Raw genomic sequence first — 26,364 nt, 5'->3', positions numbered from 1 at the left:
TACCCTTGGTGTGTCACTTTCGAATACTACTACTAGCTTTACAAATCACAACTGCCTAACTTTCTCTGTTCACAGTTTAACTCTATTTTACCATAAGAATTTTCCAAAAATACCATGTCAACATCCCTGACTATCGCTTTCTTAAATATATATATATTTCTATTAAATTTTCTGATTTTAAATTATGACTCTATGAACTTACCTTTAGAATAAGAAAGAGAGGTTGTTATCACCCTTTATGCATATGGTCATATCTGCAATTAGACTAACAGGTCCTTTTACCTATATACTTTTCTCATCCCATGGATCTATGGACATAAATTTCATTTTAAAGCAGTATCTAAAAATATCAATTGTTGATATATATTCTTGGATAAAAGAAAGGGAATTGCATAATCTTTTCATCATTGTATGACAATATATGCTAACAACCTTTAAAAATAGTACCTTATTTATTAAAGAATATTGAAAAAGATGGCATATTCTTCTTAGCGATATACTTCCTATGGTTTTTTACAGCTTAGAGGTTAAATGCACGATATGGAGCCAGGATGCCTACATTTGAATATAGGCTCCACCTACTAGCTACATGACCCAAGACAACAATCTCTCTGTGCCTCCGTTTCCTTACCATTACAGTAAGGATAACAATATCTTCCTCATAGGATTTTATTGCAGATGAAATGAATTAGTATTTTTAAACTGCTTAGAATAGTGCCTGACATATAAACATGATAAAGTCTCATAAATAAACAAAATGGTAATATTCTGAAACAAAATGTTATACCTACAAATGTAGAAGAAAAAAAGACATAGAAGTTAGACAAATATAAGGGGTACCTGTCTGGTTCAGTTGGTAAAGCATGCAACTCTTGATCTCAAGGCTATGAGTTCAAGCCCCATGCTAGGAATAGAGCTTACTTTAAAAAACAAAAAATTTTTAAAAATACTTTCAGGGGCACCTGGCTGACTCAGTCTATAGGTTAAGCATCCATCTCTTGGGACTCTTGGTTTCATCTCAGGTCATGAGCTCGCAGTCTTGAGATTGAGCCCACAGTCTTGAGATTGAGCTCCCATAGAGCTCCTCACTGAGAGTGGAGTCTATTTAACATTCTCTTTCTCCTCTCCCTCTGCCCCCATCCCTGCCAGCCCCATTCACATGCCCATACTCTCTCTACAAAAAAAAAAAAGAAAGAAAGAAAAAGAAAAAGATAAGGTAAGGCAATATCTTTCTCAACTGTCTTAAAATGTGGGCAATAAATAAGAAATGTATGAGGGGCATCTGGGTGGCTCAGCCAGTTAATAAGCATCTGATTTCAGCTCAGGTCAGAATCTCAGCATCCTGGGATCCAGTTCAGCTTCTGCTTGTCCCTCTTTCCCCCACTTTTACCCACTGCCCCCCCCCACCCCCCATTCATGCACACACACACTCTCTCTCAAATAAATAAATAAATAAAATCTTTTTTAAAAAACTCAGGAAATATATGAGGCAGAAAACATGTTAATTTAGTGCTTAGAAAAATGTAAAAGAACTAAAATTGTCTGTACCCTTTGAGATAAATGAATATATTTGCAGTGTCTCACAACCAGGGACAGAAATTATTATGCTCTATAAAATACAAAAATAGTACTAAATTTACTTCAAATAAAAGCCAAAAAATTGACTATATATGAGAATTCGCAGAAAGACTAAATGTAGATATATCGGAAATACACAGCATTCTCCCCAAAATGATTCACTTTTTTTTTCTAGTTACTATTTTCAATTAATTATTATCATTAAATATCATTCCTGTCAGTAATTATCAATCAATACTAAGTACGAAATAAATAGTTCTATAAAATAAGTTTAAGGTAAAAAGAATACAATAATTATTTGAGTACCCACCATCCAGTTTTTTTTTATTATGTTCAGTTAGTCAGTATATAGTACATCATTAGTTTTTGATGCCATGTTCAACGATTTATTAGTTGCGTAAAAAAATCATCACACTTACCCGCTGTATCTACTCTGTGAAGAAACAGAGTTATCTTCCCAAACTTGTGTTACTCATTCATCCCTAAATTTTTCTTTTAGAGCTGCAGTATATTTGTATTAATATATTACTTCATTTTACATGTTCTTGAATTTTTATATAAATGGAAACATGTTGTTGTATATTCTATGATTTGTTTTTTCCCAACATTATATCCCAATGCTATATTTCCCAATGTTACATTCCTAGCTGCTGACAAGCTATAATTCATTCATTTTCAGAATTGTGTACATTCCATTGAATGAATACACCACTATTCATCATACTACCGATAGATATTTAAGTTGTTTTTTGTTTTGTTATTATGGATGAATAAGGCTATTATTAACAACTATATACATCACCTGATCATCTGTATAAAGGTTTCTTTAAGACATACTTAGGGGGGCACCTGGGTGGCTCAGTGGGTTAGGGCCTCTGCCTTCGGCTTGGGTCATGATCCCAGGGTCCTGGGATGGTGCCCAGCGTCGGGCTCTCTGCTCAGTGGGGAGCCTGCTTCCTCCTCTCTCTCTCTCCCTGCCTCTCTGCCTACTTGTGATCTGTCGAATAAATAAATAAAAATCTTTAAAAAAAAGACATACTTAGGAATAGAGATACTAGATCATAGCATATGTGCATCTTCAACTTTAATAATGCCATTTTCTTTCTGGTGGACATAGCAATTAACATTACCACGTGCACTGCCTAAGTGTTCCAGTTGCTCCATATTCCCATGAACAGCAATTCCATTTGACCTTGAATTTTTAAGGTCAAATTTTTAAGGTCAAATTTTAAAAATGTGACCTTGAATTCTTGAGAATCTAGGAGGCGTGAAATAACTTTTTCACTGTTTTTAATTTTCATTTCTCTGATTATATATGAGGTTGACTATCTTATAATGTGCTTATTGGTCAAATGAGTTTATTCTTTAATGAAGTGTACATTCAACTCTTTTACCTAGTTTTCTCTTAAGTTGTTATCTTTATTTCACTGTGTGGCAGATCTTTATTTGTGCTAAATACTAATCCCCACTCTCTTTATGGTATCTACTGGTGAAATTACTAATTTTCCTGAAGTCATATTTGCCAATCTTTTGCATTCTGTGTTTTATGCATTTTTATCTTATTCAAAGTCATGAAAACATTCTACTCCATTATGTCTAGAAAATTAGTTTTACTTTAACTATACAATTACCTTACTTACAGATTTAGATCTGTAATCTAATCCAACTAATTTCTCTAAATAAGATGAGATAATGGCCCAACTCAATTTTGTCCACTTAATTAATTAACTACTTGGTTATTGAAAGAGCCATCCTTTTTCCACTAATGGGCAATACTAGTACCATTAAAGATCAAGGTTCCTTAATGAGCGTCTTGCTATTAGCCCTTGGATGTTTTAAAGAACTTGGTATAAACTGTGTGGCCTTGGTATTTTTCTTTGGAGGCATATCTTTCCTTTATATTTTAAGACTATTCAATTTTCTACTCCTTCTTGAGCTAATATGAGCTACTTTTTTCTAGGAACTTGTCCATTTGATATGTTTTCAATATACTAGCATAAAGATGACTATTCCTGAAACATCTGTGGTAACATCTCCTTTTTCATTCAAGTTATTGTTTCTGACTTCTCTTTTCCCTTGATTAATCTTGCAATAGTTTTCAATTTTGTTATTCTTTTCAAATAATTTTTACCTGCACTGTTTCCTCTCTGATTTGCTTTTGTTTTCTATTTCATTAATTTATATTTACTTTTTACTTCAATCGCAGGAGTTTTCTTTTAGTAACTTCTAATTCTTATGAATGTGCTTACTATTTTTCAGCATTTATTCCTTTAATGTAAGCATTAAAGTCTATAAATTTCCATAAAGTATCAGTTAATGATAGTTTATCACATAAGTTTTGGTGTATGGTGTTTTATTACTGTTAAATTATATTTTCTAATATTCCTTACAAGTATTTCTTTTACTCATGAGTTATTTGTAAACAATATATCTCAACTTCCAAAGATACAGGAAAATTATGGTGCTTACAGCTAATGTCATTATAAACAGAGAATGTAGTGTAAGGCTAATCCACTGAAATTGTGAAAACTGGCTATATTTGACCAGAATCATCACTTTTTGTAAATAGGTCTTATGTGCTTTTAGAGAATTTTTTAAAAGAATTTTTTAAAAAGCACTCTGAGATGCAGTTTCCTAAATGTTCATTACAGCAAGTCTGTAAATCGTATTAAGATCTATATTTTTTTAAATTTTCTCTGCTTATTCCAATATTTACTAAAAAAGATTATTTTAAAGATTATTCATTTATTTGACAGACAGAGATCACAAGTAGGCAGAGAGGGGGGGAAGCAGGCTCCCAGCCGAGCAGAGAGCCTGATGCGGGGCTTGATCCCATGACCACGACCTCGGGACCTTGACCCGAGCCAAAGGCAGAGGCTTTAACCCACTGAGCCACCCAGGCTCCCCAAGAAAGATTATTTTAAATAATTCACAATGTTGATGAATTTGCCCATTCCTTCTGTGGTCCTATTTTTTGCCCAATATACATCTTCAAAGTATACTATCAGTACATACCAATTTATTTATATATTATTTATTCATTTATTTGAGAGCAAGCAAGAGAGAGAAAGCACAAGCAGAGTGAAGGGCAAAGGGAGAAGCAGACACCCTGCTGAGCGTGGAGCGCTATGCCGAGCTCCATGCAGGTCTAGATCCCAGATTCTGGGATCATGACCTGAGCCGAAGGCAGATGCTCAACCAACTGAGCCACCCAGGCGCCCCAATGCAAATTTAGAATTATCGTTGCTTTTATCATTATTTAGTGACCCTTACTCTCTAAGGTAAGTTCTTCCACAAAGCCAACTTGAGCTGATACTAATATAGCCACACAACACAACCTTTCTTTTTTAAGTACTGTCAAGCATATCTTTTACATCCTTTCTATTTTCAAGTTTTCTATTTCTTTTTTAAAGGTATGTTTCTTATAAATAGTACATATGTAGATTTTGTTACTTTATGCAATCTGACAATCAGCTTCTGTTAACTGGAGCATTTTGTCAATTTATATGCACTGTAATTACTAATATATTTGCATCTATCACTAATATTTGTGCTTCCCACTTGTCTTTTTTGTTTCTCTTCTTTTCCTTCCTTTTTCTTTAGATTATTTTTTCTCATTTCCCTCCTCTATTAATTTGAAAGCTCCCCATACTATTTCTAGATGTTTACTTATCTCAGAGATTTTAACATGACTACGTAACTTACCAAAGTCTACAGCTAATCAATAATTTTACTCTGCTCCCAGGTTTTATACAGTGTTTGTTTATATCTACCCATATTTATCATTTCCTGTGTTATCTTTACATATCAGATCTTCCATTTGTAACCACTTTCCTCATCTGTGAGACTATGGTGATCAGAAACTCAGAGAAAATAATGGCAGAAGTATGACCATTACTGTTACCTGACTGCTGACTCAACCAAATACAGTAAGGGTAGATGGAAATCCCCAAGCTCTGTAAAACCCAGGTGAACATGAACAAGATGGATGTTAGTGTGGCCATGAGACCTTAAAATAGCTAGCACCTTGCTTCCTTCCCCATATGCTTAATATATTAAGACTCTCAATATAATAAACACTCAAAGTATGTCTTACTGTCCTGAACTATTCTTGCATTGGTACAGTAAGACTATAAATCTATCTCTAATGAGAAACAACAATTAAAAAAAAGGATGATGCCTCCCACCAAAAAAAAAAAAAAAAAAAATCAGCTTGATGTGATAGAATTGAAATTACATAGAATTTTATGACCATTAAGTTTGACTATTATATCATAATAAATAAGACAAGTTAAGCATATAAATAATATATAATAAGTATAAAGGAATACTAGTAAGATTAGGATAAGTTTTACAGTTTAGGTCAAAAACATTTCGTATACAACATCAGCACAAAAGCCCCTTAACATACAACCTAGGTCATATGTAAAATACTGAGAGAAATGGTGTATAAATAAGACACTATTTTTTACATAAAATTATTAACTTACAGGTTGAAACACGATAAAGTGTATTTCCTCAGCACTTGGACTAAAAAACAGCATTGTCTTCAATCTGTACATCTTGTTGCATATAGCGTAACTCCCCTCAAAAGCTCAAATTTTTTTGTTCAGTAAGAAAAACATATATCAGGCCTATGGCTATTTTCCCTCACTCAACAAGAAACACTCAGGAAAATAAAGTTTTATTTTATTTGGAATCTGAAGTTTCACGGATGTCCAGTTATTTCAATGCAAACAACAAAATAGCCAGCTTACTCATTAGCCTCATTTATCATAATCAGGTACTGGGATCATGCCAGTCAAAAGAATGGCAAGGATTGTCTAACTGTATTTTATTAAATATCCATAATAGAGAATGGATATCAAAGTATATATAACAGGTTCATAAGATGGAGTTCTACACAGAACCATTAATAAGTACCAGAAATAACCCAAAATTTTATGAAGAAATAATAAACTCAAAGAATTTTACACATTTGGAGAACCATCACTAATAGCAGTAAAACCATCTTATTCCATAGGGACTGTAAGTACACAACACATCCATATAAGCTGTGATTTAATGATTTGGAAAGAGAAAAAAAAATGAAAACATAATTCCCTCACAATAGTGCAGAGTTCAGAAATGCATACCCAACTTGATGTATAAATTTGTTTTTTATTCTGTTAATTTTGAAGAAATTTAAGTTCAATTAATTAACATATAATAATTATTTGTTTCAGGAGTACAGGACTATGATTCATTAGTTTTATCTAATACCCAGTGCTAATTACAACACATATACTCCCCAAAGTAAAAAATTTTAGCAACCAACTCTAACCAAGGCCACTTTTGTTTCTAGTAAAGGATGCTTTTTATTTATATTGATGATGATGGTAGTGTGGTGGCAGCACCATTTTAGAGCAATTATTATGTGAATCTATTCGCATTATAGTATATATAAGCAAAAACTCAGGAAAGCAAGACAAATCAGCTTTTACTTTTTTTACTTTTAGTAAAACATGTATAATCTTGAATTTTTAATCATTTAGAATACATAAAGAAAATAAGATAATGAACTATACAGTTATATTCAAGTCACTCCTGCTTTAAGATCTTTGGCAGTTCAACACTTTCAAGACAGAATCCAATCACGGCAGTATAAAGCTGTTTTTTGTTGTTTTCAATTGCTTCCTATCTAATTCTCTAGCCTCATGTTTAGCCATTCCTCCACTCACCCTAGAGTTCAACCAAACCTATGACCTGCGGATCCCATAATATACGTATATGTGCACATGTATGTGTGTGTACGTGTGTGTCTCATATGCTTCTGCACATTCTGTTTCCCTACCTGGAGTAATACATTCCACATTTTTACTAAGATAACCTACACACATCCTTTAAGACTTGGCCATCCCCTCTACATTTGGGATAGAATCAGTTACCAAACTATATTCTAAAGTTTTGTTTTCCTTTCTTCCCCCTCTAGTGTACTGTAAGCTCTTTAAAGAAAGAAGCTACATTTCTTATCTTCAGAGTCTCACTGCCTAGCACACATTAATCCATCATATTCATTCTACAGATGAACAGACCTAGGCCAAATAAATTATTTTCCCAATTTCATAGGCCAATTAATGGCAGATTTAATATTAGACTAAGACTTTTATCTAAGACTTCTATCTCCTAGTTCAATTCTCTTTCCATAAATGCACCTACAGATACCAGATCAGAAGGAATTATGTCACTAACATCTAGAATGTTCAAGGCAGATACAGAGCTAAATGGAGTATAAAAAAGTAAGTGCTTTAAAAACAAAAATAAAACACAAGCTAGTTATGATGGATTTTCTAGGAATAGGTGATAAAAAGAAATAGAAAAGTGAGGAAAATATTATCTTAAAAGTAAGAATTATGCGGGAGCATTTCAGTGACATATACATTTTACTCATAAATATGAGTAAGTAAATGAATGCATCTTGTAATCAACTCATCAACGTTTAAAGGAAATAAACATTTTTTTCTTTAACCATAACAAAATGAGGGGTAAAGTATTTAGCTAAAAACCTGTAAGATCAAGCATTTATGCCAAGGTAATTGGCATAGTAATAATTTATGCCAAGGTAAAAAGGGGGCTAAGGTGGGTGGCTTTATTTGGTTACATAAATTACCTTTTATTGAATAAAAAAGGTAGAGGGAGATAATATTTTAACTTAAATGAAAAATCACCAACTTAAGAAGAATGAATGGGATCAGAGAAAGCATTTCTGAAGAAGAAATATCTGAGATAAATTCCTGTCCACCTTTCAAAATATAGCAGAAAATATGAAGTAGGGAAAAGGGAAATACATTTCTGGTAGAAGGACCAAAAGTATATTCAAATGCATGGAGGGAAAAACAGTCTGTGGATGTAAGTATCTATAATTAAAAGGAGGAGGAGGGAAGTGGTCAGCAGACAGAAGAAATAGCAGGGAAATGATAATAAATCTGGATCTAGTATGTCATGGAAAGAATCCTGGTTTCATCCAGTAAGTTAATAAAGACCCAGGGAAGGCATCTGATTGGGAGAATTATTAAATCAGCTGTTTTGCACAAAGATAATTTTGGCAGCAGCCTGCATGGCAAAGAGTAGTGACAAACAATAGGCCAGTATAAGAGTTTGCATGAGAAATGAAGATCCTAAAGCAACAGAAATAGAAATGGAAAGGAAAAGACTGACTTGAAAGACATTCAGAATATAGGACTGGCAGATTTGGTGATGTCAGGTTATGAGAGGGAAGGTTAACCCTAGGTTTTAACTTAAATGTAATACATTGGCAGTGGTGCTAACAAGATCATGAATGAGAAGGAAAGTGAGACCTGGGAAATAAATTAGTTCAACTTTGGGCTTGTGAAATTTAATAGTCCTGAGGGATATATATGTGGAAAAGTTGCACAGACAACTGTATACATATTTGGAACTCAATCTAGTTCTGGGCAAGAGATAAAAACTTTGAAAACATCGGCATATAGATGGGAGCTAAAACTATAAGAATTGGGTCAGATTTCTAGGTAGGGTATATTGAGTGAGAAGAGCGATGGCAATGACACAGCCATGGGCAACGTCAAAGAGAAAGAGGCTCTAAGAAACAAGAATGGAAAAAGATGAAAATTTAAGAAAAGAGTAAAAATACAGAAGCTAAGGGAGCAAAATCTTTCAGGAGATTCAACAACAACAAATGTAGAAAAGTCAAGTAAGATAAAGGTTGAGAAAGGTTGGCAGGATTTGGAGGTCACTGGAGACCTTTACTCATACTTCAGCTTCAGCGGAACAGTAAGGTGGAATCCTTATACAAGAAACTCAGAGATGGCTAAAGAAATGTTCATTTCAAAGGGATAAAATTATGTCCCTTAATGAATTCAAGATAAATGGCAGGTTTGAACAAATTCCCATGTAAAGATAAAAGCTATGGAATGTAAAAAAAAAAGAACTGGTATGATGCTAAACTCATTAAAACTGTGTAGGAAATAAGAGAGCATGAAGATAACATTTACTTTGGACACTCTTTGGGCATCTTTCTCTTAAACTCTAGCTTCACTCAAATATGTCTCTGTGAATTAAAAACGTGTCAAGAACATGAAAAATTCTGAAAACACTAAGCACAACACCACTGCTCTCAGTTTAAAAAAATGTATAAAACCAGGAAAGTAGGATTTGTGTTTCTCTACAATCTTGAGCTCTGGTTCTTAGTTGGGTCCTGAAAAATATTTTTTAATTTTTTTTTTAATTTTTTTTAAGATTTTATTTATTTGACAGAGAGAGAGAGATCACAAGTAGGTGGAGAGGCAGAGAGAGAGAGGAGGAAGCAGGCTCCCCACTGAGCAGAGAGCCCGATACGGGGCTCGGTCCTGGGATCATGACCTGAGCTGAAGGCAGAGGCTTTAACCCACTGAGCCACCCAGGTGCCCCTGAAAAATATTTTTAAAATACTCAACAGAAATTCTCACACAGAATTTTGATTAGTAAGACCAAGTTTTAGCCTCTTGCAAACTACTCAGGGCTACCTCAGGCAGGCCTCTAGATGAAGATCAAAACAGGGTAACAGACAAAAAATTAACTTGAAATGGATCACAGGCCTAAATGTTAAAGCTATACACTTCTAAAAACACAAGGGAAGAAAATCCTGGGATGGGCAAAGATTTCTTAAAAGACAAAAAGCACAATGTCTAAGAGAATAAAATTATAAATTGGACTTCTTCAAAATTTAAAACATTTGTGCTTCGAAGATACCATTAAGAAAATCAGAAGATAAGCCACAGAAAGGGAGAAAATACTTTAAATACCTATATCCAAAAAGAATCTGGACCCAGAATAAAGAAGTCTTATATCTTGATAATAAAAAGATAAGCAACCCAATTAAAAATGGGAAAATGATTAGAACAGACATTTCATAAAAGAAAACACAAATAGCTAGTAAGTACATCAAAAATATACTCAAACAACATTACAGTGAAGTCCAGACTAAAACCAAAGTACTATGACATAACTATTAGAATAGCTAAAATTAAAAACATGGACAAATGTTTATAAGGATTGGAACAACTAGAACTTTCATACCTTGTAAAATGTAAAATGTTACAAGCACTTTAGAAACTAGTTCAGCAGTTTCTTACAAAGTCAAGCCTGTACTTATTATATGACCTGGCAATTTGAATCTTGGGTATTTACCCAAAAGAAATGTAAGCATATATCCACATAAAAGTTTGTATGTTAATGTTCACAGCAGCTTTATTCTACACCCAAACCCAGAAACAACCCAAATATTTTGCCCATTGTAGGTGAACAGAAAAACTAATTGTGATATATTCAGGCAATGGAATACCACTTAACAATATAAAAGGAATGAACTACTGATACAAGCAATAACAGGGATTAATCTTAAAAACATCACATGAATAAAAGAAGGCAGGCAAAAGAGTACATACTGTATTATTCCATTTATAAGAAACTCTAGAAAGAGTAAATCTAATCTCTACTTATCAAAAACAGATCATTAGTTGCTTGGGCTAGACTAGAGGAAGACTGACTGAGATGAGGAACAAGAGAACTTTCTGGGATGATGGAAATGTTCTATAGCTTAACTGTGGTGGTGGTTACACATGCATATAAGTATGTGAAAACTCATTAAAATGTACATGCATAATGATGAATATAAATTATACCTCAATAAAGTTCATTCACACACACACAAAATGGTACAATTTCAACTTTTGTCTTAGGATTGCCCCAATCTATGCCACAAGAACATATAATGTATTAAGAATACATACAACCATCTTCTTAAAAATATTCCCAACTAAATGAATGAATCTGTATGAAAATCTGTGGACTGCACATTGCTTATGGTATTCAAATATAGAATATAAAGTTTAGCTTCCTTGGGGTTGGGTTCTTTATGTTATCCAAAAGAACAGCATGGGGGACCTTTTCCTTAAAGTTCATGTCCTTACTACATATAAAAGTAATACGGTAAGGTCTCCTTCAATATAGTGCCCCTTAAAGAGGCCAAGGCAGCCTTCCTCAGGCTGAAAGAAGCCGTATCACAAATAGCATTAGGATACTGTTCTATTACTGACTTAACAAAGAGCCTTATCCTTAAGGCCAGAACAACTAAGCAATATCTAGTCAAAGCTATAGAAACAAAGAATAAATTTTATAACCACATCCTTTTAGACTGAAGTTACATCAGAGTTAATATTGGACAAAGAGAGTAAGAAATTGTCAGCTGATGGAAGATATATTTAAAACAAACTTAATTTAATAATGTAAATAAAAATTTAAGCAAACAGATATGAAGCACAGTGCTTTATACCCCTCATTTAACATTCCCAGCTCTGAGATTATCCTACCCACTTTACACATGGGGAAATTCAAAGGGAGACTAAACAACTTGGTCAAGGTGATTCAGCTAATAAATGACAGGATAACCTACACTCTTAACTGCTCTGTTTCTCTTAAGAAAGAAATAAGAATGAATGAGAGAAAGAAAGAAAGAAAGAAAGAAACTCTATATAAGAAAGGTGAACTCCAGATGCATTAAAGACTTAAATACAAAAGGTAAAATTATAGAACTATTAGAAGAAAACATAGGAAAATATCTTTGAAGTTTGTGGATCAGGAAGGACTTCTACTGCCCACAAATAAAAAATTTTAAGTACATTAAAATTAAGGATTTGTGTACCCCTTTCAAAGTCAACACATTCTGACACACTGGGAAAATATCTGCCATGTCTAAAACCACCAAGGGATTACGACCTCAGATAGAGGATTCTGGGAAACCAAGAAAAAATGGAAACCCAACCAAAAAGAAGAGCAAAGGGTATGAATAGGCCAGACATGAGAAGGCAAACTCAAACAGCTAGCAAGGATATGAAGACATAATCAACCACCTTGGTAAACAGAGAAACATATCACAGCACAAAACCATAGGATTCCACTTAACAACAGTTAAATTAGCAAGATGTAAGACATTCTACAATACCAAATGCTGACAAAACTGGGAAAAAGTAAAAATTCATATACAATGCTGGTGAGGGTAAAAATTGTAGCCATTTCAGAAATAATCTGGCATTATTTGGTGATATTAAATATGTGACTAACCTCTTACACAGCAATATCACACCTGGATATGTATATCCAGAAAAACTCTTCCACAGCCATTAGCAACATGTATGAAGATGTTTATCACATTATTTTACTCAAGAGTTGGAACCAACCTGGGCATCCGTCATTAGGGGAACCGATAATTTGTGCTACATGCAAACCATGAAATATTAGACAGAATCAGAGAACTAGATGTGCACAGAGCAACATGAACAAATATCAAACAATGCTTAGTGAAGAAAATAAAATACATAGCAAAAGAGCAGCTATACAGATGTAAAACACACATTATTTTACAAGGACAGAGACATAATCAGGAACATATATAAAACATACTAGATTGGGTGCAAGTAAGGGTTGGGAAGGAGTTGAGATTAAGAATGAAGAGGAAAAATTATAATCCAAATAATGAGGGAATGCCTTTAAACAATATAAACCTAACTTTGTTGTCTGAAATGTTTTAAGTGATACAGTAATGTCAACTATTAAATTTGGTAAATTTATGCAAATGGTTAAGAAATCCCTTTTCCTGGGATGATTGAGCATTCCTTACAATACCTCTTGGTTTTAACCATGGTATTATTGAAAATTCATGGCATTTAGTTCTTCCTTGTTGCCATTATAGATAAACATGTTCAAATGGCCTAATAAAAGGAATATTGAGCTATGAACCTGAAAAGCTGTAACCTAGTCCAAGCTAACTAGTAGAAGGAACTTGGCAAAGTCATTCTACCTCCTTGAATGTTTGCTTATCTGCAAAATCAAATTTGAATGATTCTCCAAATCTCTCCAGCTCTAAAATTATTATTTTCCTAATACTTACTTATGGAATTATTGGAATTATTCTCTCTCTCTCTCTCCCAACTGTTTACCCCTGCCCCCACAAAAACAACAACAACAAAAAAAAACAAGATCAAAAGAGATTTAGAAAAGTGGTATAGCAATAAGTATGAATAGCAACTTAGCTTCTCAAGGTAGGAAGGAGAAAACACTAAAGAGATACAGTGATTTTCACAGCCTCTTCAAGTATGTAAGGCAGAGTATTTCAGCCCAAGTTCAATCTACTTTCTGAAGGATTTACCACGTCACTATTACCTCTTCTAAAATGTAAGTTAAAGTCTCTAGTAGAATTTCTACTTGAAGGCCCTAAACTTCAACTGATCTATATCAGTTTTCAGTTAAAAAAAATATGATCTCTAAAGATCCCTTCCATACTAAACATGTAACATTCCAAGAGAAAAATGAATTTTTAAATTAACAGACCAGTCATACTCTGAGCATTTAACAAAAAGCCAAGCACTCAATTAGAAGTGAGGATTAAATGGGGATAAATGGGGATAATTTTCCTTAAGAATAAGGAAAATTAGAATATATCAGAGGTTGGTAACCATGAATGGTAACTGAGATATCTAAAAAATAATAGTGTCACATATTATAAAAAGAAAATTGAAACCAGAATATTAAAGATATCTAAAAACCAAATTAAGATAGTTATAATACCTAAATATTTGAAATTATATTTTAAAGGGGAAAACAGAAGACTTGCAATATTCTTAGAATACAACAATAATTATGAGAAACTGACATCATTCCCTTATCTCCCATTCACATTTAATTTTAAATATGGATGGGGAAGCGGGGGTGGGAATTAAGAGGTCACAAAACATCTGTTACTAATAATTCCAGCACAGATGTAGTTGTTCCTGCAAAATAGATGATGAAGTTGTTCGCAGGCTGCCATACTATATTGTCTCCTACCAACAGCCATAGTTTATACTGAAATTCGATGTATCAAGTCTCAATAAATACATAAAATTGTCTACATGGACAGATATGTGCAATCCCTATAAATATAGTAGGCATGGATTAAATAACAGGAAGGTGTTTGAAGAAATAAATGAGATAAAGATAAATTTTAAGAGAATGAAAAAATAATAACATTTCATAGCTATAATACAAGTGTAGACTTACATTTGGCTGTTTTGCTTTTTAAAAGTGAATCTTTCAATTTATCTATACCTGAATGATATATTTCAAAATATGTTTTAACGAAATTAATGAATTGAGTTCTAAATATTAAAATTTTTTCTCTGAAAACAATCTTAATGGATATTCTACTTATTAGAGAACACAGTTATACTTAAGTGTTATAGAATATTGCCATCTTTTAAGCAACCCAGTTCCATGTTAACAAGCAGTATAACCCACCACCCTCAAGGTTAAAAGTCAGGACATGATCATATACACCATACTGAAAATTTTTATTAGTTAAAAATGATGTCTTAAGAAGGCGTCCTCTAGGAATACAATTATGAAAACCCTATCCCATCCAAAGGAAAGTTTATTTCCCAAAGCAATGTATGTCTAATAGATTACATTTGAACTGGGGTTACTAAAAACTTGTTGTTTAGATATATATATCCATTAATTTTCTTTCAACTTACATCTAGTTAAATATTTTACTAGTAATATGCACAAAATATAGGCTTCTAAAAAGTGTTTTCAAAAACTTTTTATTTCCTAATCAGGCACTTTTCTAGTTTAAGATTTTTAAGATTTTCTTTTAACAATGAACTTTTATTCTAGCTCCTGTCTCAATTAGAGAAGAACAGACATTTCCCCATAAATTAATGATCATGCTGCAAACATTAAGAAACCTTTTCCAATCCCAAATACTATTCCACAATTTCATCAAGGCCTCTAAACTTTCATTACACTTTTACATATTAATGCATATCTTCTTCCAACATCCACAAGATTTTTCTTCTTCTCTACTACAATTCAATACAGGTAGTTGAGAATAGTTAATAGAATTCCACATGATGTTGCATCTGTGTTTACATATGGCTCTAATCACATGCTTAAAAGTAATTTATACAGGGGAAAGCAAAAAAAAAAAGGAGGAAAAAAACAATAAAAACACAATTATGGGATATAATTATGTTATTTTTAAAGTATCATTCCCAATTTGGTAGAACTTTCTCACCTCACCAAATGCTTCAAAGCTACTAAAATTGCAAACAGAGGGTACAAACTTTCAAAAATACTATAAAATAAAGAAAGAAAAAATAATGAAATATTCCATGTGCTTTTACAACAGGCTCATCTTAACAAATGATGGATGCTCTCAGTTTATAAGATACTTCAAGTTTGCTCCATGCCACAATCATATACATTACGGCTTTGTGGTAAACTTCCCCATTTCATAAAAGTAGTAAGTGAATCACACCTATTACTACTGAGCTCTAAGAATTAAGTGAACACCAAATTCAAGAAACATCTGTCAGGAAATGTAAAACTATATTTATACACACAAACACACACACACTCTTGAAAAACCATGACATTCTAAAATGAGAAATCACACAGGCTTACCTGGTAATTCAGGTAATTCCTACTTAATTCAAAATAAGCAGTATTACTATTGCATTATGATACTACTGTTGATGCATTTTTAGAAATACCATTAAAAATAATTAGGCAAAGAAATATTTCTAACATTTGACCTAACGAAAATCTTCCAAAAGTTTACAGTTATATTAATTGTAGACACACACCAAAAATATTACTAAATACACCAAGTCTCATGCAATTTTTTATACGTGAAAGTCATAATACCAATTTACACACTTTGAAAAGAATTCATGAATACAAACATACAATAATTATCAAACCACAGATAATTTTTTGCTGCATTTAAAACATCAAAGCTAACATACTTCCTAATTTACAATTGACAAATGTAAAACTTCTACACTACCTGATTCTTAATTAGAAGGGAAAGGAAAAGATAAAATCTAAAAATCATTAACATCTGAGTGGCTGCTGGTTAACACCTTCTTTAGTTGTTGTTTGCCCAATCCATGTATATAGTTTAAGTTTACATAAGTTATGGGAAGATAATTAGAAAGTATTAACAATCAATTAATTGCAATTTTTCTTAACCATATTTAACAGTTTACATCTTTAAACATCTAAAATACATGTTTTCAGGGAATCTTACAATGAATAAAAAAGGTTAAAAATACAGTAAATATGCAAAATAAATACAGGCCAATCATCACATATTCTTTTACAAACCTAACAACATAAAAACAAACAAAAAGAGTAGTAATATAAGTGGTCTAAAGCAAGACTAAATTGATAGCAATACCAATCTCAGTATTTAAAAAGCTCAAACTTATAAAATTGTTCAAGTTAAAACATTTCTACTTCTTTCCATCTTAGCAAACCAGAAAATGTTTATGCCTAATTTACCCAACGCTAGTTTTAAGCAACACGAAGACCCAGAATTACACCAAAGGTCCCTATTAATGCAGAGGTCCCAATCAACAGGAGATAGAGAGACTTATGGTGCTACTATACCAATAATCATTTTTTTGTTAGCATCCTCTACTGGTGGTTTCCAAAGACAGCAAGTGGAAATGGTGCAAATGACAGAAAAATATGTACCTGCTATTTCATCTAAAGTGAATTAATCAGCATGTGGTCATTAGTAACTAGCGCACATTTCTCTCCCCCTCCAAAATGCATACATACTTACATACAAAAACCACGCAGAAGTGGAAAATTAGAAGACATATTTTTAAAATACAACAAACAAAGCATGACATTACAAATGGTAAAAATCGATTCTACGTAATTCTAATGCCACTCCTTTATACATGACTAACATCATCACCGTAAAGTTACTACCTAATGTTTGATGCTTTGGCCAAGCCTTGCTCAGTTAGTTTACCCCTGTCAAGTTACATTACTTGATTCTCCCATTAATATCCTACTCTGCAGATATATTCCAGAAAGGAAATTAAAATGTTTCACTGGAGGCTTAGCAGTAAAATCTGCATATCTTATTTTTAAATGAACAAAAAATTATTTACATATAAATAACAACATAAACTATCTCTAATGCTATCATCCACTGTACACATCATTTATTCCCTCATTAAAAAGATTTAAGAGTTTTCTTTCATGCAATTCTCTCCAATAAACAACTGCAACTTAAATATGACTGCGTTGCTAAGAAATATTAACCAGCACCTATTCTGAGGTTTCACAACACAATGGCATATAACTTCATTTTTAATCTGTAAATTATAAGGCTTAATCAAATAGCATGGCTGTAATCATCGGCAATGCATAAAATGCATTTGAGAACAAAAAGAAATACAAGGACAGAGCCAAAAGTGATGAAAATGGAAGATACCTGTAGTAGTACGGTGCTATCTTAAACACCTTTTGTTTTCTGAGAGTAATGCATACTGCAGACAAGACATTTTGTGCTGAACAGCCCAAATCTGTTTTTCTAATATTAAACACAAAGGAAAAACACTGACAGCAAGCATGGTAAATAAATCCCTCCCTTGAGAATGAAAGCAGCAGACAGGAGGGGGCTGACATACATGCAGGAGAAAACTAAACACCATCTTTTTTCTACCTGCACAAGTTGCCATTTGCTGCAGCGATCGAGAACCTCTTTTTCCTGTTGATTTCAAGTACCTTTCAGGAAAGCTTTTTCCCCCTTAAGTCATCTGTTGATATGCCTTATGAGTGTAATATTCATATCACAGGATCTTTAGGAGAAAAATCCATTCTTTCCCGTTCAGGTAAACATGTTTACAGCAGCTGCACAGACGCTGGGTGGTTCAGACTCACATGTCACACACATGTCGTCAGCAACAAGAAAAGCCCCTTTCTCTGGCGATGAACATTTTAAATAAGGTAAAAAGCGAGCAGCCCTTTCTGAAGCAACTTACCTTTCATAAAGCCACATCAGCAACAGTGGCAACAGCTCAATATAGCACATATTTGACGCTAAAACAGGAAATTAAAATTGCAATAGCCTATGCTCCGCTCCTTGCTGTAACAAGTCATCTCTCCACAATGACGATACCAAATATTAGTTATCAATCATAACTAACAGACGTCTTTAAAACGCAAATGTTTATTTGTATAGCTAAAATCATTCATGAAAGCAGTGATTTTAATGTCGGCTCAAATATATTAAAAATATTTTTACGATTGGAAGGAAACATCTTGAAACAGCTAAAAATCTTCGTATCTGCTTCTAGACAGGAAATCCCACACAAAATCTAAAATTGCCAGGAAAGGTTACAAAACCTCGCGTTTCGCATCCCAGAAGGGAGGGAGAAAGGGAGCCCAGGAGCTGGGGGTGGGGCGGGGGCAGCGCGAGAGAGTTTTTACTTAAACACGTATTTCCTCATTTTCTGGAAGAAACAGCGTTCCCATTATAGGCGCATTTATTTCCCTACAGTTAAAAACTCGTTTCAAAAATAACGTAGGAACCAAAATGAGCCCCTCGGTCCGAAATGTACGTGTAATTCCTTATATAGACTCGGCTGCAGCCAGAGGCAGGGCCGTTGCCGCCCATTATTATACAAACAGGTACCGGGCCGGCGCGGGCGGGGGACCTCGCCCCGCGCTACCGCCGCCCCCGGGCGGAGAAGTCTCGCCCCTCTCGCCACAGGAACTGTCCAGACAATAACAATCAGCAGACATTTCGCTGCTGAACAAGAGGGAGAGAAAGCACAGAATCGCCCCCAAGATAAGCAGAAATACAATCAACTTACAACGTCTCTCCAAACTGGAAAAGGCGACAGTGCAACAACAACCACATGTTCGGGTCTCGCTCTCTCTTGCTGTCTCTCTCTTTCTCTTATTTATTTATTTATTTTTAACTCTCACGCCAGGCAGAGGGGTGTGTATTGCCCCGGCACATCAGCACAAATCAATAAACATTGCAGCTGCAGCGACAGCAGCAGACCCGTGCGTCCGTCGGTCCGTCTGCCCCCTCCCCCACCCTCCTTCCACCCGAGACCAAGAGCGCCATCCAAGCTCCATTATCCGGCTTCAGCGCTCCGTGCGTCCGGCCCAGGTAACAACTTCCCCAAAAACCGAAAGAGAAAAATGAGAGGCGTACGCACAGAACCCCATCCCAGCGCGGAGAAGGAGTCTCCCCCGGGGAGGGGGGGATCTGTCTGTGGTGCTTCCCTAAGACCAGGTAACAACTCCACAAACACACCCGCTGCCCAGCTCGCCGCCATCCACAGATCTCCCACAGCAGCAAGTAGGTGCCCGCTCCTGCCCCATCTCCTCTGCCGCCCCACCAGCTCCCCACTGAACGTGGACCTCACTCGCGGGGCTCGCCTCGGCGTCCCCAGCCGGGGGCCCGCGGTACGGTGGCCCGAGGCGCGGGGGAGGAGGGGCGCTTAGGGACCCGCGCCTCCGCTCCGCTAATCCCCATTCCGCGAGCGCGCCTCGCCGGCCGGTCACAACTTTACCGCCGCCGGCCGAGCCCGGTCCGCCAGTGGCGCGCACCGCCGGCGCCCGCGCACACGCGCGCACGGCGACACGCAGCCCGCGGCCGCCGCGTCCCGCCGCCGCCGCCGCCGCCGCCGCCCGCCGCGCGCCCGCAGCCCGGCCCGGCTGGAGCCGCGGGGCCCGAGCGACGGCGCCGGCCGGGGCCGTGGCGCGCGGAAGCCACTTTGCACGGTCAGCGCCGGCCACAAGTTTGTTCCTCGGCTCCCGGGGGCCTCCGCGCTGAGGGAGAATAACGCGGAGGGGGCTGAGAGGAGGGGGAGAGGGGAGGCGCCGAGGGGCAAAAGAGTGGGGAAAAGTGCGAAAAGAAGCAACAGCCGCTCCACCCGGGACGAGAAAAGTGGCCGGCCGCGTCCCGGCCGCCCGCCCTGCGCCGGGGATGCGGCGGCTAACGGTCCAAGGAGGCGGCAGGGGCGGCAGGAGCCGCTAGGCGGAGAGAGACCAGGTAAGAGACATAACGGTTCAGGGAGAGCGAGCGGCCGCGGCGCGGCTCCGGCAGCGGCAGCAGCGGAGGGGGGGCAGAGAGCACTACTTTCTACTTTCCCACTCCACTTTGCCCGTCTCTGCCCCGGCCGCCCCCAGCCCGGCTCGCCCCCTTCACCCCCGGGGGCGCCCCGGCTGCCCGGCTCCCCCTGACTCCGCCGCTCCCCGGTCCCCTCCGCCACTCACCGTTATTGCGCCGCGGGTTCGCCTGCTTTCTGCGCTTACACCTGGGGCCATCCGCCATGATCCTCTCGCTTGTGTCTAAATGCTCGAGTCACCTCCTCCCCCTCCCTCCCCCTTCCCCCCCACCCCTCCGCCTCCACCCCTCCCCCCTCCCCACCGCACCTGGTTTACGACACTCGCGGCTTTACGACATCACCTTCCTTACACCTAGAGCCGCTCGCTCTACGGCCGGAACCTCGTTGCTAGGGAGAGGACGGTTTGCGGCAACCGTAGAAGCAGCTGAGTTTGAATTGAGGGGAGAGGGAAAAGTTTCCCTCAGGTGTCGTGGGATGGGGGAGGGGGGCGTTGGGAAACTGTGGAGACGCGGTCTGAAGGGCGGCAGGCAGTTGGAGTGAGAAAGGTAAAGTAGGAGGCTCAGCAGCGTTGTGCTTCTTGAACTGGCCACACCCGCCGCGGCTGCCTGGGGCGCGGACGGGTCTGGCTGATCGCTCTCAGGACCCGGTACCCTCAGAGGTGCCCCCTCGCAGTGACCGGAGCAACCTGTCCTCCCGCTTGGTCAAGGTTGGGCTCCGCTCCCACGCAGCGTGTGTTCTCTCAGCGCATCTTGGGGCGCGGGAGAGGGTCGTGCTCTGGGCTACCCGGGGAGTTCCCAAGCGTAGAGGGAGGGCAGGTTCGGGGAACAGTAGGGACTGATTTGGGAAGCTCGGCCTCTGACGGCGAGGACACGCGGCGTCACGGAGAGACTACCTGACCCCACAGTTCTCACTCCCTTGCCTGACACGGACGCATGGTTTTCCCCCAAGCGAACAAGGATGGGAAGTGGCTTCAATTAGATAAAACTTCAGCTGGACCGAAAGAGAGGCGAGAAGTTCCTCTTGCAGGCAACACCGGCGGTGAAGCATAATGAGTAATACCCACACGGCCCCTGTCTCACTTCCTCATCCGCACCAGGCTCTCACCTGCTGTCACCTCGGCCTCCTCCGCCCCGCCGCCGAGCTGTGGGCCCTCCTCCCTGCTTTCCCCTTAGAGTAGACGGAGAGCGGAGGCGCTGAGACGTAGAGTTAAGGTACTAAGGGTTTACTACCTAAATGGGCAGTTATCCCTGAATAGGACCTTAAGGCAAGAGACAAGGGCTGACAAATGTCTTTGAAATTGATAGATTGCTGATCTTATCTCAAGTCTCTCACTTTATACAAGTTTGGGGATTTCTGAAAGACCATATAGATCACATTACAAATAACAAGAAAGTCAGGTCTTCCGTATTCAGTAGGATTTAGTTTTCCCTCCCACCCATCCCTCTGCCCGGTTCAGATGAGGACATGTCTTTGGTACCAGCTTTATAGGATGAGCTGTATTTCAAGTAATTCAGCTTTAAATTAACAATGTAAAAGTTACTGATGGAGGGAAGCCTGGGTGGCTCAGTTGTTAAGCGTCTACTTTCAGCTGGGGCCCTGATCTTAGGGTCCTGGGATCGAGTCCCTCACAGGGCTCCGCGCTCAGCGGGAAGCCTGCTTCTCCCTCTCCCACTCCCCCTGCTTGTGTTTCTTCCTCTCTCGCTGTGTCTCAGTCAAATATATAAATAAAATATTTTTTAAAAGTTACTGATAGAAAAATTGAGAAAACTGAAATGTGACTTAGAGTATTAGAAATAAGTCACCCAGCACAGTGCTGTCACATAATAGGTACTCAATAAATTTGTAATTTTTGCCATGCCTATGGCAAGATTATTATATTAAAATCATCTTTTAAACACTCTAGAAGTTTAGAAGATCCATTAATAATCTCTTCAAACCTTTCAACTGAACTAAATTTACATCTGAAGTCTGGTAATTTAAAATTAGAAAGTTTAATCCTGAATATAGATGAAAATTTTCTCTCCCACATTTTCTTTGGCATTTAGAGAAGTGAATGCATTATTTATTAGTGCATAAAATGTGACTGTAAATATTCTTTGCTATACATTATGTCTATATATCTACTCATTCTCATGCCAAAACCAGAATCATTACTCTTAATGATCATCTTAAGAACAGGCAGTCCTCCATTTCCCTAATACCATGTTAACTGCATTTGTGTATGTCAGAACCAGAACCATGTCCATGTTTTGCTTGGTTCAAGCAGTAATTTTTTCCTACTTCCTAAAAGCTGTACAGTGTTCTTCAGTTGCCTTCTGAATCCAGCAATTCCTCCCACCACACACAACTTTTTTTTTTATAGCTACCCTAATTTCCAGTCAGAAAGGGAAAAAAAATACTTTCTAAGTAGAAAGTGTGTAGCACACATTCTATCTAGTCTTAAACTTAGGAAGTATTGCTCCTGTGCTTTTCTCTTTCTGAAGTGTCTGTCCTATACCTCCCTACTAAGCTTCCTTTAATATTCATCCTCACCTTAAAATCAAAGAGACAAAGGGACAAGTAGGTAGTTACTGTCTTCCTTGCTTTAATGGTTACTGGTTTAGTTAGCTTGGGCTAGACTTTTTTTGTTGTTCATTTCTGTGCCCTCAGGACCTAGTGGAGTACCTAGTTATATAGTAGATGCTCAATAGGGAAATATTTCTTAAATTAATATTCTTGACCTTTCCTATATAAAGTGAGGATTGTTTATCTGCCTTCATCACATTAGTTGTTAGGAACAGTTGAAGTCATGGATGTAAAAGCTAAATACTGTCATTTATATCTTGCCTTATTTTGAAACTAATTGATTTTGATTTTAGTGTCTCCATAATGGTTTTCCCTGAATGATTAACTCTGCTCACTCCTGTGTTTTAAATATACATAGGAAATATTATTGATATCCTAAATCTTCTAATATGAAATTTCAGTTTTGTAAAATTCTGGAAAAATGATATATATTACAAATTGAATATTTGATTAATACATTTTGTTCACTGTAACATTCCCAAAATTGTTGAAATCTAGACTGAAAAGAAAGCAGACGAAAGTAAATCTCAGAATAAATTGTTGCCTTATGCATATGTGATGGTTGCTTCTTATCTCTTAAATATAACTAATAATTGGAAAAAAATCTTTAGAATAAATTTAGAAAAGGGAGAACTTTATTAAACTTTATTAAAGTTTACCTTTATTTAGTCAGTTATACCTCAGTAAAAAATTTAGGTTCATTTACATCACCATGGTGGTCATACTATTAAGAGGGTTTTTTTTGTTGTTGTTGTTTTTAATTTTTTATTTCTTTTCAGCGTTAACAGTATTCACTGTTTTTGCACCACACCCAGTGCTCCATACAATCCGTGCCCTCTCTAATACCCGCCACCTGGTTCCCCCAACCATACTATTAAGAGTTTAACATGTATCTTTTATCATTGATTTTAGTTGTTATAGTGTCCATAAACAATATTTATTCAATATATGTACTTCTAATTTAAGTGTAAATGAAATGTTTATATTCTGCCTCTAGTGTGCACTGGGATTGAAATTCTAGTGTGCACATGTGCTGAAAGAGGTATTCTGGTAAAAATGAATTATTACAATCTTTTTTAAATTTATAAGGAAAATGGATAGAATATTCAATACTGATTTTTTTCTATAAATTTTTTCTATAAATTTTTCGTAAACCCTTTGCACCTGCTATTTGCTTTCCATGTACAGTTCATGTATAAGTTAGGATAAAATTTGACATAAAATTCTTTTGAATTTAAAATGTAGATATTTCATGGTGTTCTACATCAAGCATATGATTTTCTCGTACCTCACTTCCTGAACACATTTGGGAAGTATAACTTATAATATGATTTTATAATCTCCATCAAAAGAAGAAGTTGGTTGTTTTCATGGAAGATAACATTAATTGCATCAGGTAAATTAATTACATTACCATGTAATTTTAATTTTAGAGCTTTGAAAGAAAAAGAATAAATTTGACATAGGTTTCCCATCAAAGTACGGAATTTAGAAGTCCCGTAATGTTGCCCTTCATTCCTTAGCTCAATAGTGACTCTGGACATGGAGTTCACAATGAGACAAAAGAGGGCAATGGCAGTTTAACTGCTGCAGTTTGACCAAATTCTACAGTCACTGAGTCAGGAAGGAAACATGACTACAGAGTGATCCAGAACCAACGGCTGTCTTTGGGACCCACACCAACTCTTCTAATAAAGTCTTCCAGGAGGTAATAATAGGGACAAATGGTTTCCCCAAACCTCCATGTGGTTTTATTATATATTGCACCATAAAATGTTTTTTTCCTCTTGGGTGTAAGTCTCCTATTTTTAATATAAGTCAATGAAATGTTAACACACAGAGCTTCTTATTTTGGGGGCATTTTTTTCAGGAACATGTCTAATACGGACAGATGTAAGTATAATAAATGTAGAAAAAATATGTTTGGAGGGTGTTAATGAACATCCAAAAACTAAAACTAATCTTTCCATAAAATCACAGTAATTAATATGATTTTTTTCAAAGGCTGCCTTCATGGAAGAGAATTTCTTTTAGAACATGTATAACATTTTTTTTTGTATACTTGACAACTATAGGTAAATTAAAGAGCTATGTGCATATTCTGGATTTCAGTGAATTTACCCTATCAGGGATCTGATACCTGGTTTCTACTGCTGATTTCCCCCCCTCTTGTCTCCTTGTATGTCTTTTCTGTGGCATCTTGATTTTTTTTTTTTTTTAAGTAGCTGACTGGTTCTGTGACAGAGTGTAGCTATTTCATTGACCTATAGTCCACAGATCCTCAGTTACAGTCACTGCCACTTTTCATTCCTTGGAGTATATATATGTTTTTTTAAATATTAGCAGTCAGTAAAAGGTTTTCAATGTCCCACAATTGTGTTAAGCTCACATGAAAAAGTTGGCAATAAGAAACACCCTGTATTGAATTATATCCACAACTTTAAGATCCTTGGTCAGACCCTTCTCATTCTTTCATATGCCTCTATTTCTAGCTCACTCTCTTTATCCTAATTACATAAATAGATCACAGACTCTGCCCCTCCACTGGTTTATGTTTTAATCATTCTCCTCATCTTTCTTTGTGCCAGGTCTAACATACCTATTTGGATCAATGCCTTTCTCTCTTTGTTCAAAGTATTTTAAGTCATCCCAACTCTGTAAAATGCTTTGATTTTTCATATTCTGGTTTTTCTTTGTCCCTCAAAGTCCATTCTCTGCATTTCTATGTTCTTAGAAGCTAATTTTTATGGACCACAACACCCAGGATCCTTTGCCCTCTGGTTTCTGTTTGGTTTCAACCAATTTGGAGGCCTTGACAAATGATCACAGGAAGGAAAGAGAGATAGGTCAGGATATTTATTGCACCTTCCCCCATACTCCGCCCCGCCTGTTTGTGGCTTTTGGCAGTAACTTCATTCCTCTACCTAGGGCCATGGTTCTAGTCATACAACCCTATCTCATGGCAACAGGTCTTGGCAAGTTCCAGCAACTGCTTCCCTTTGTCCCTTCAGGCCTAGGGATGGCAATGGTGTCCACATATTATGAGTCCTTGGGGACTTTATTCCTTATTGGTTCCCCTAAAGCCTGCCCACATCTCTGTAAATAGTCTCTTCATCAAACTCTCTTCAGTTTACCCTTTGAGTGTGCCATTTGCTTCCTGCCAGGCCCCTCAATACTTATACATAGAGAAATAAAATACATTTACCCTTATTTATCAATCCAGAATTTTATTTCTATTGAT

The 26,364-nt window shown here is 36.9% G+C and overlaps 1 protein-coding gene and 1 long non-coding RNA gene across 6 annotated transcripts in view; one reads left to right on the top strand and one right to left on the bottom strand.

The window, feature by feature from the left end:
• The window catches only part of LOC111155546 (zinc finger E-box binding homeobox 1), a 183,104-nt gene extending 162,340 nt beyond the window's left edge, over positions 1–20,764 (bottom strand). For all 5 annotated transcript variants that reach the window (XM_022515756.1, XM_022515757.1, XM_022515758.1 and 2 more), the window contains exon 1: positions 20,707–20,764. In XM_022515756.1, the coding sequence (XP_022371464.1) occupies positions 20,707–20,764 (58 nt within the window). The remainder of the gene's footprint in view (positions 1–20,706) is intronic.
• Positions 20,311–26,364, top strand: part of LOC111155547 — a 49,001-nt gene continuing 42,947 nt past the window's right edge. The window contains exon 1 of the long non-coding RNA XR_002641147.1: positions 20,311–20,482. This is a non-coding gene — a long non-coding RNA (uncharacterized LOC111155547). The remainder of the gene's footprint in view (positions 20,483–26,364) is intronic.

This window comes from Enhydra lutris, unplaced genomic scaffold, assembly GCF_002288905.1.
Source record: "Enhydra lutris kenyoni isolate GAN:26980312 unplaced genomic scaffold, ASM228890v2 scaffoldscaffold42, whole genome shotgun sequence".
NCBI lineage: Eukaryota > Metazoa > Chordata > Mammalia > Carnivora > Mustelidae > Enhydra > Enhydra lutris.
This window is presented reverse-complemented; position numbering and strand designations above follow the sequence as displayed.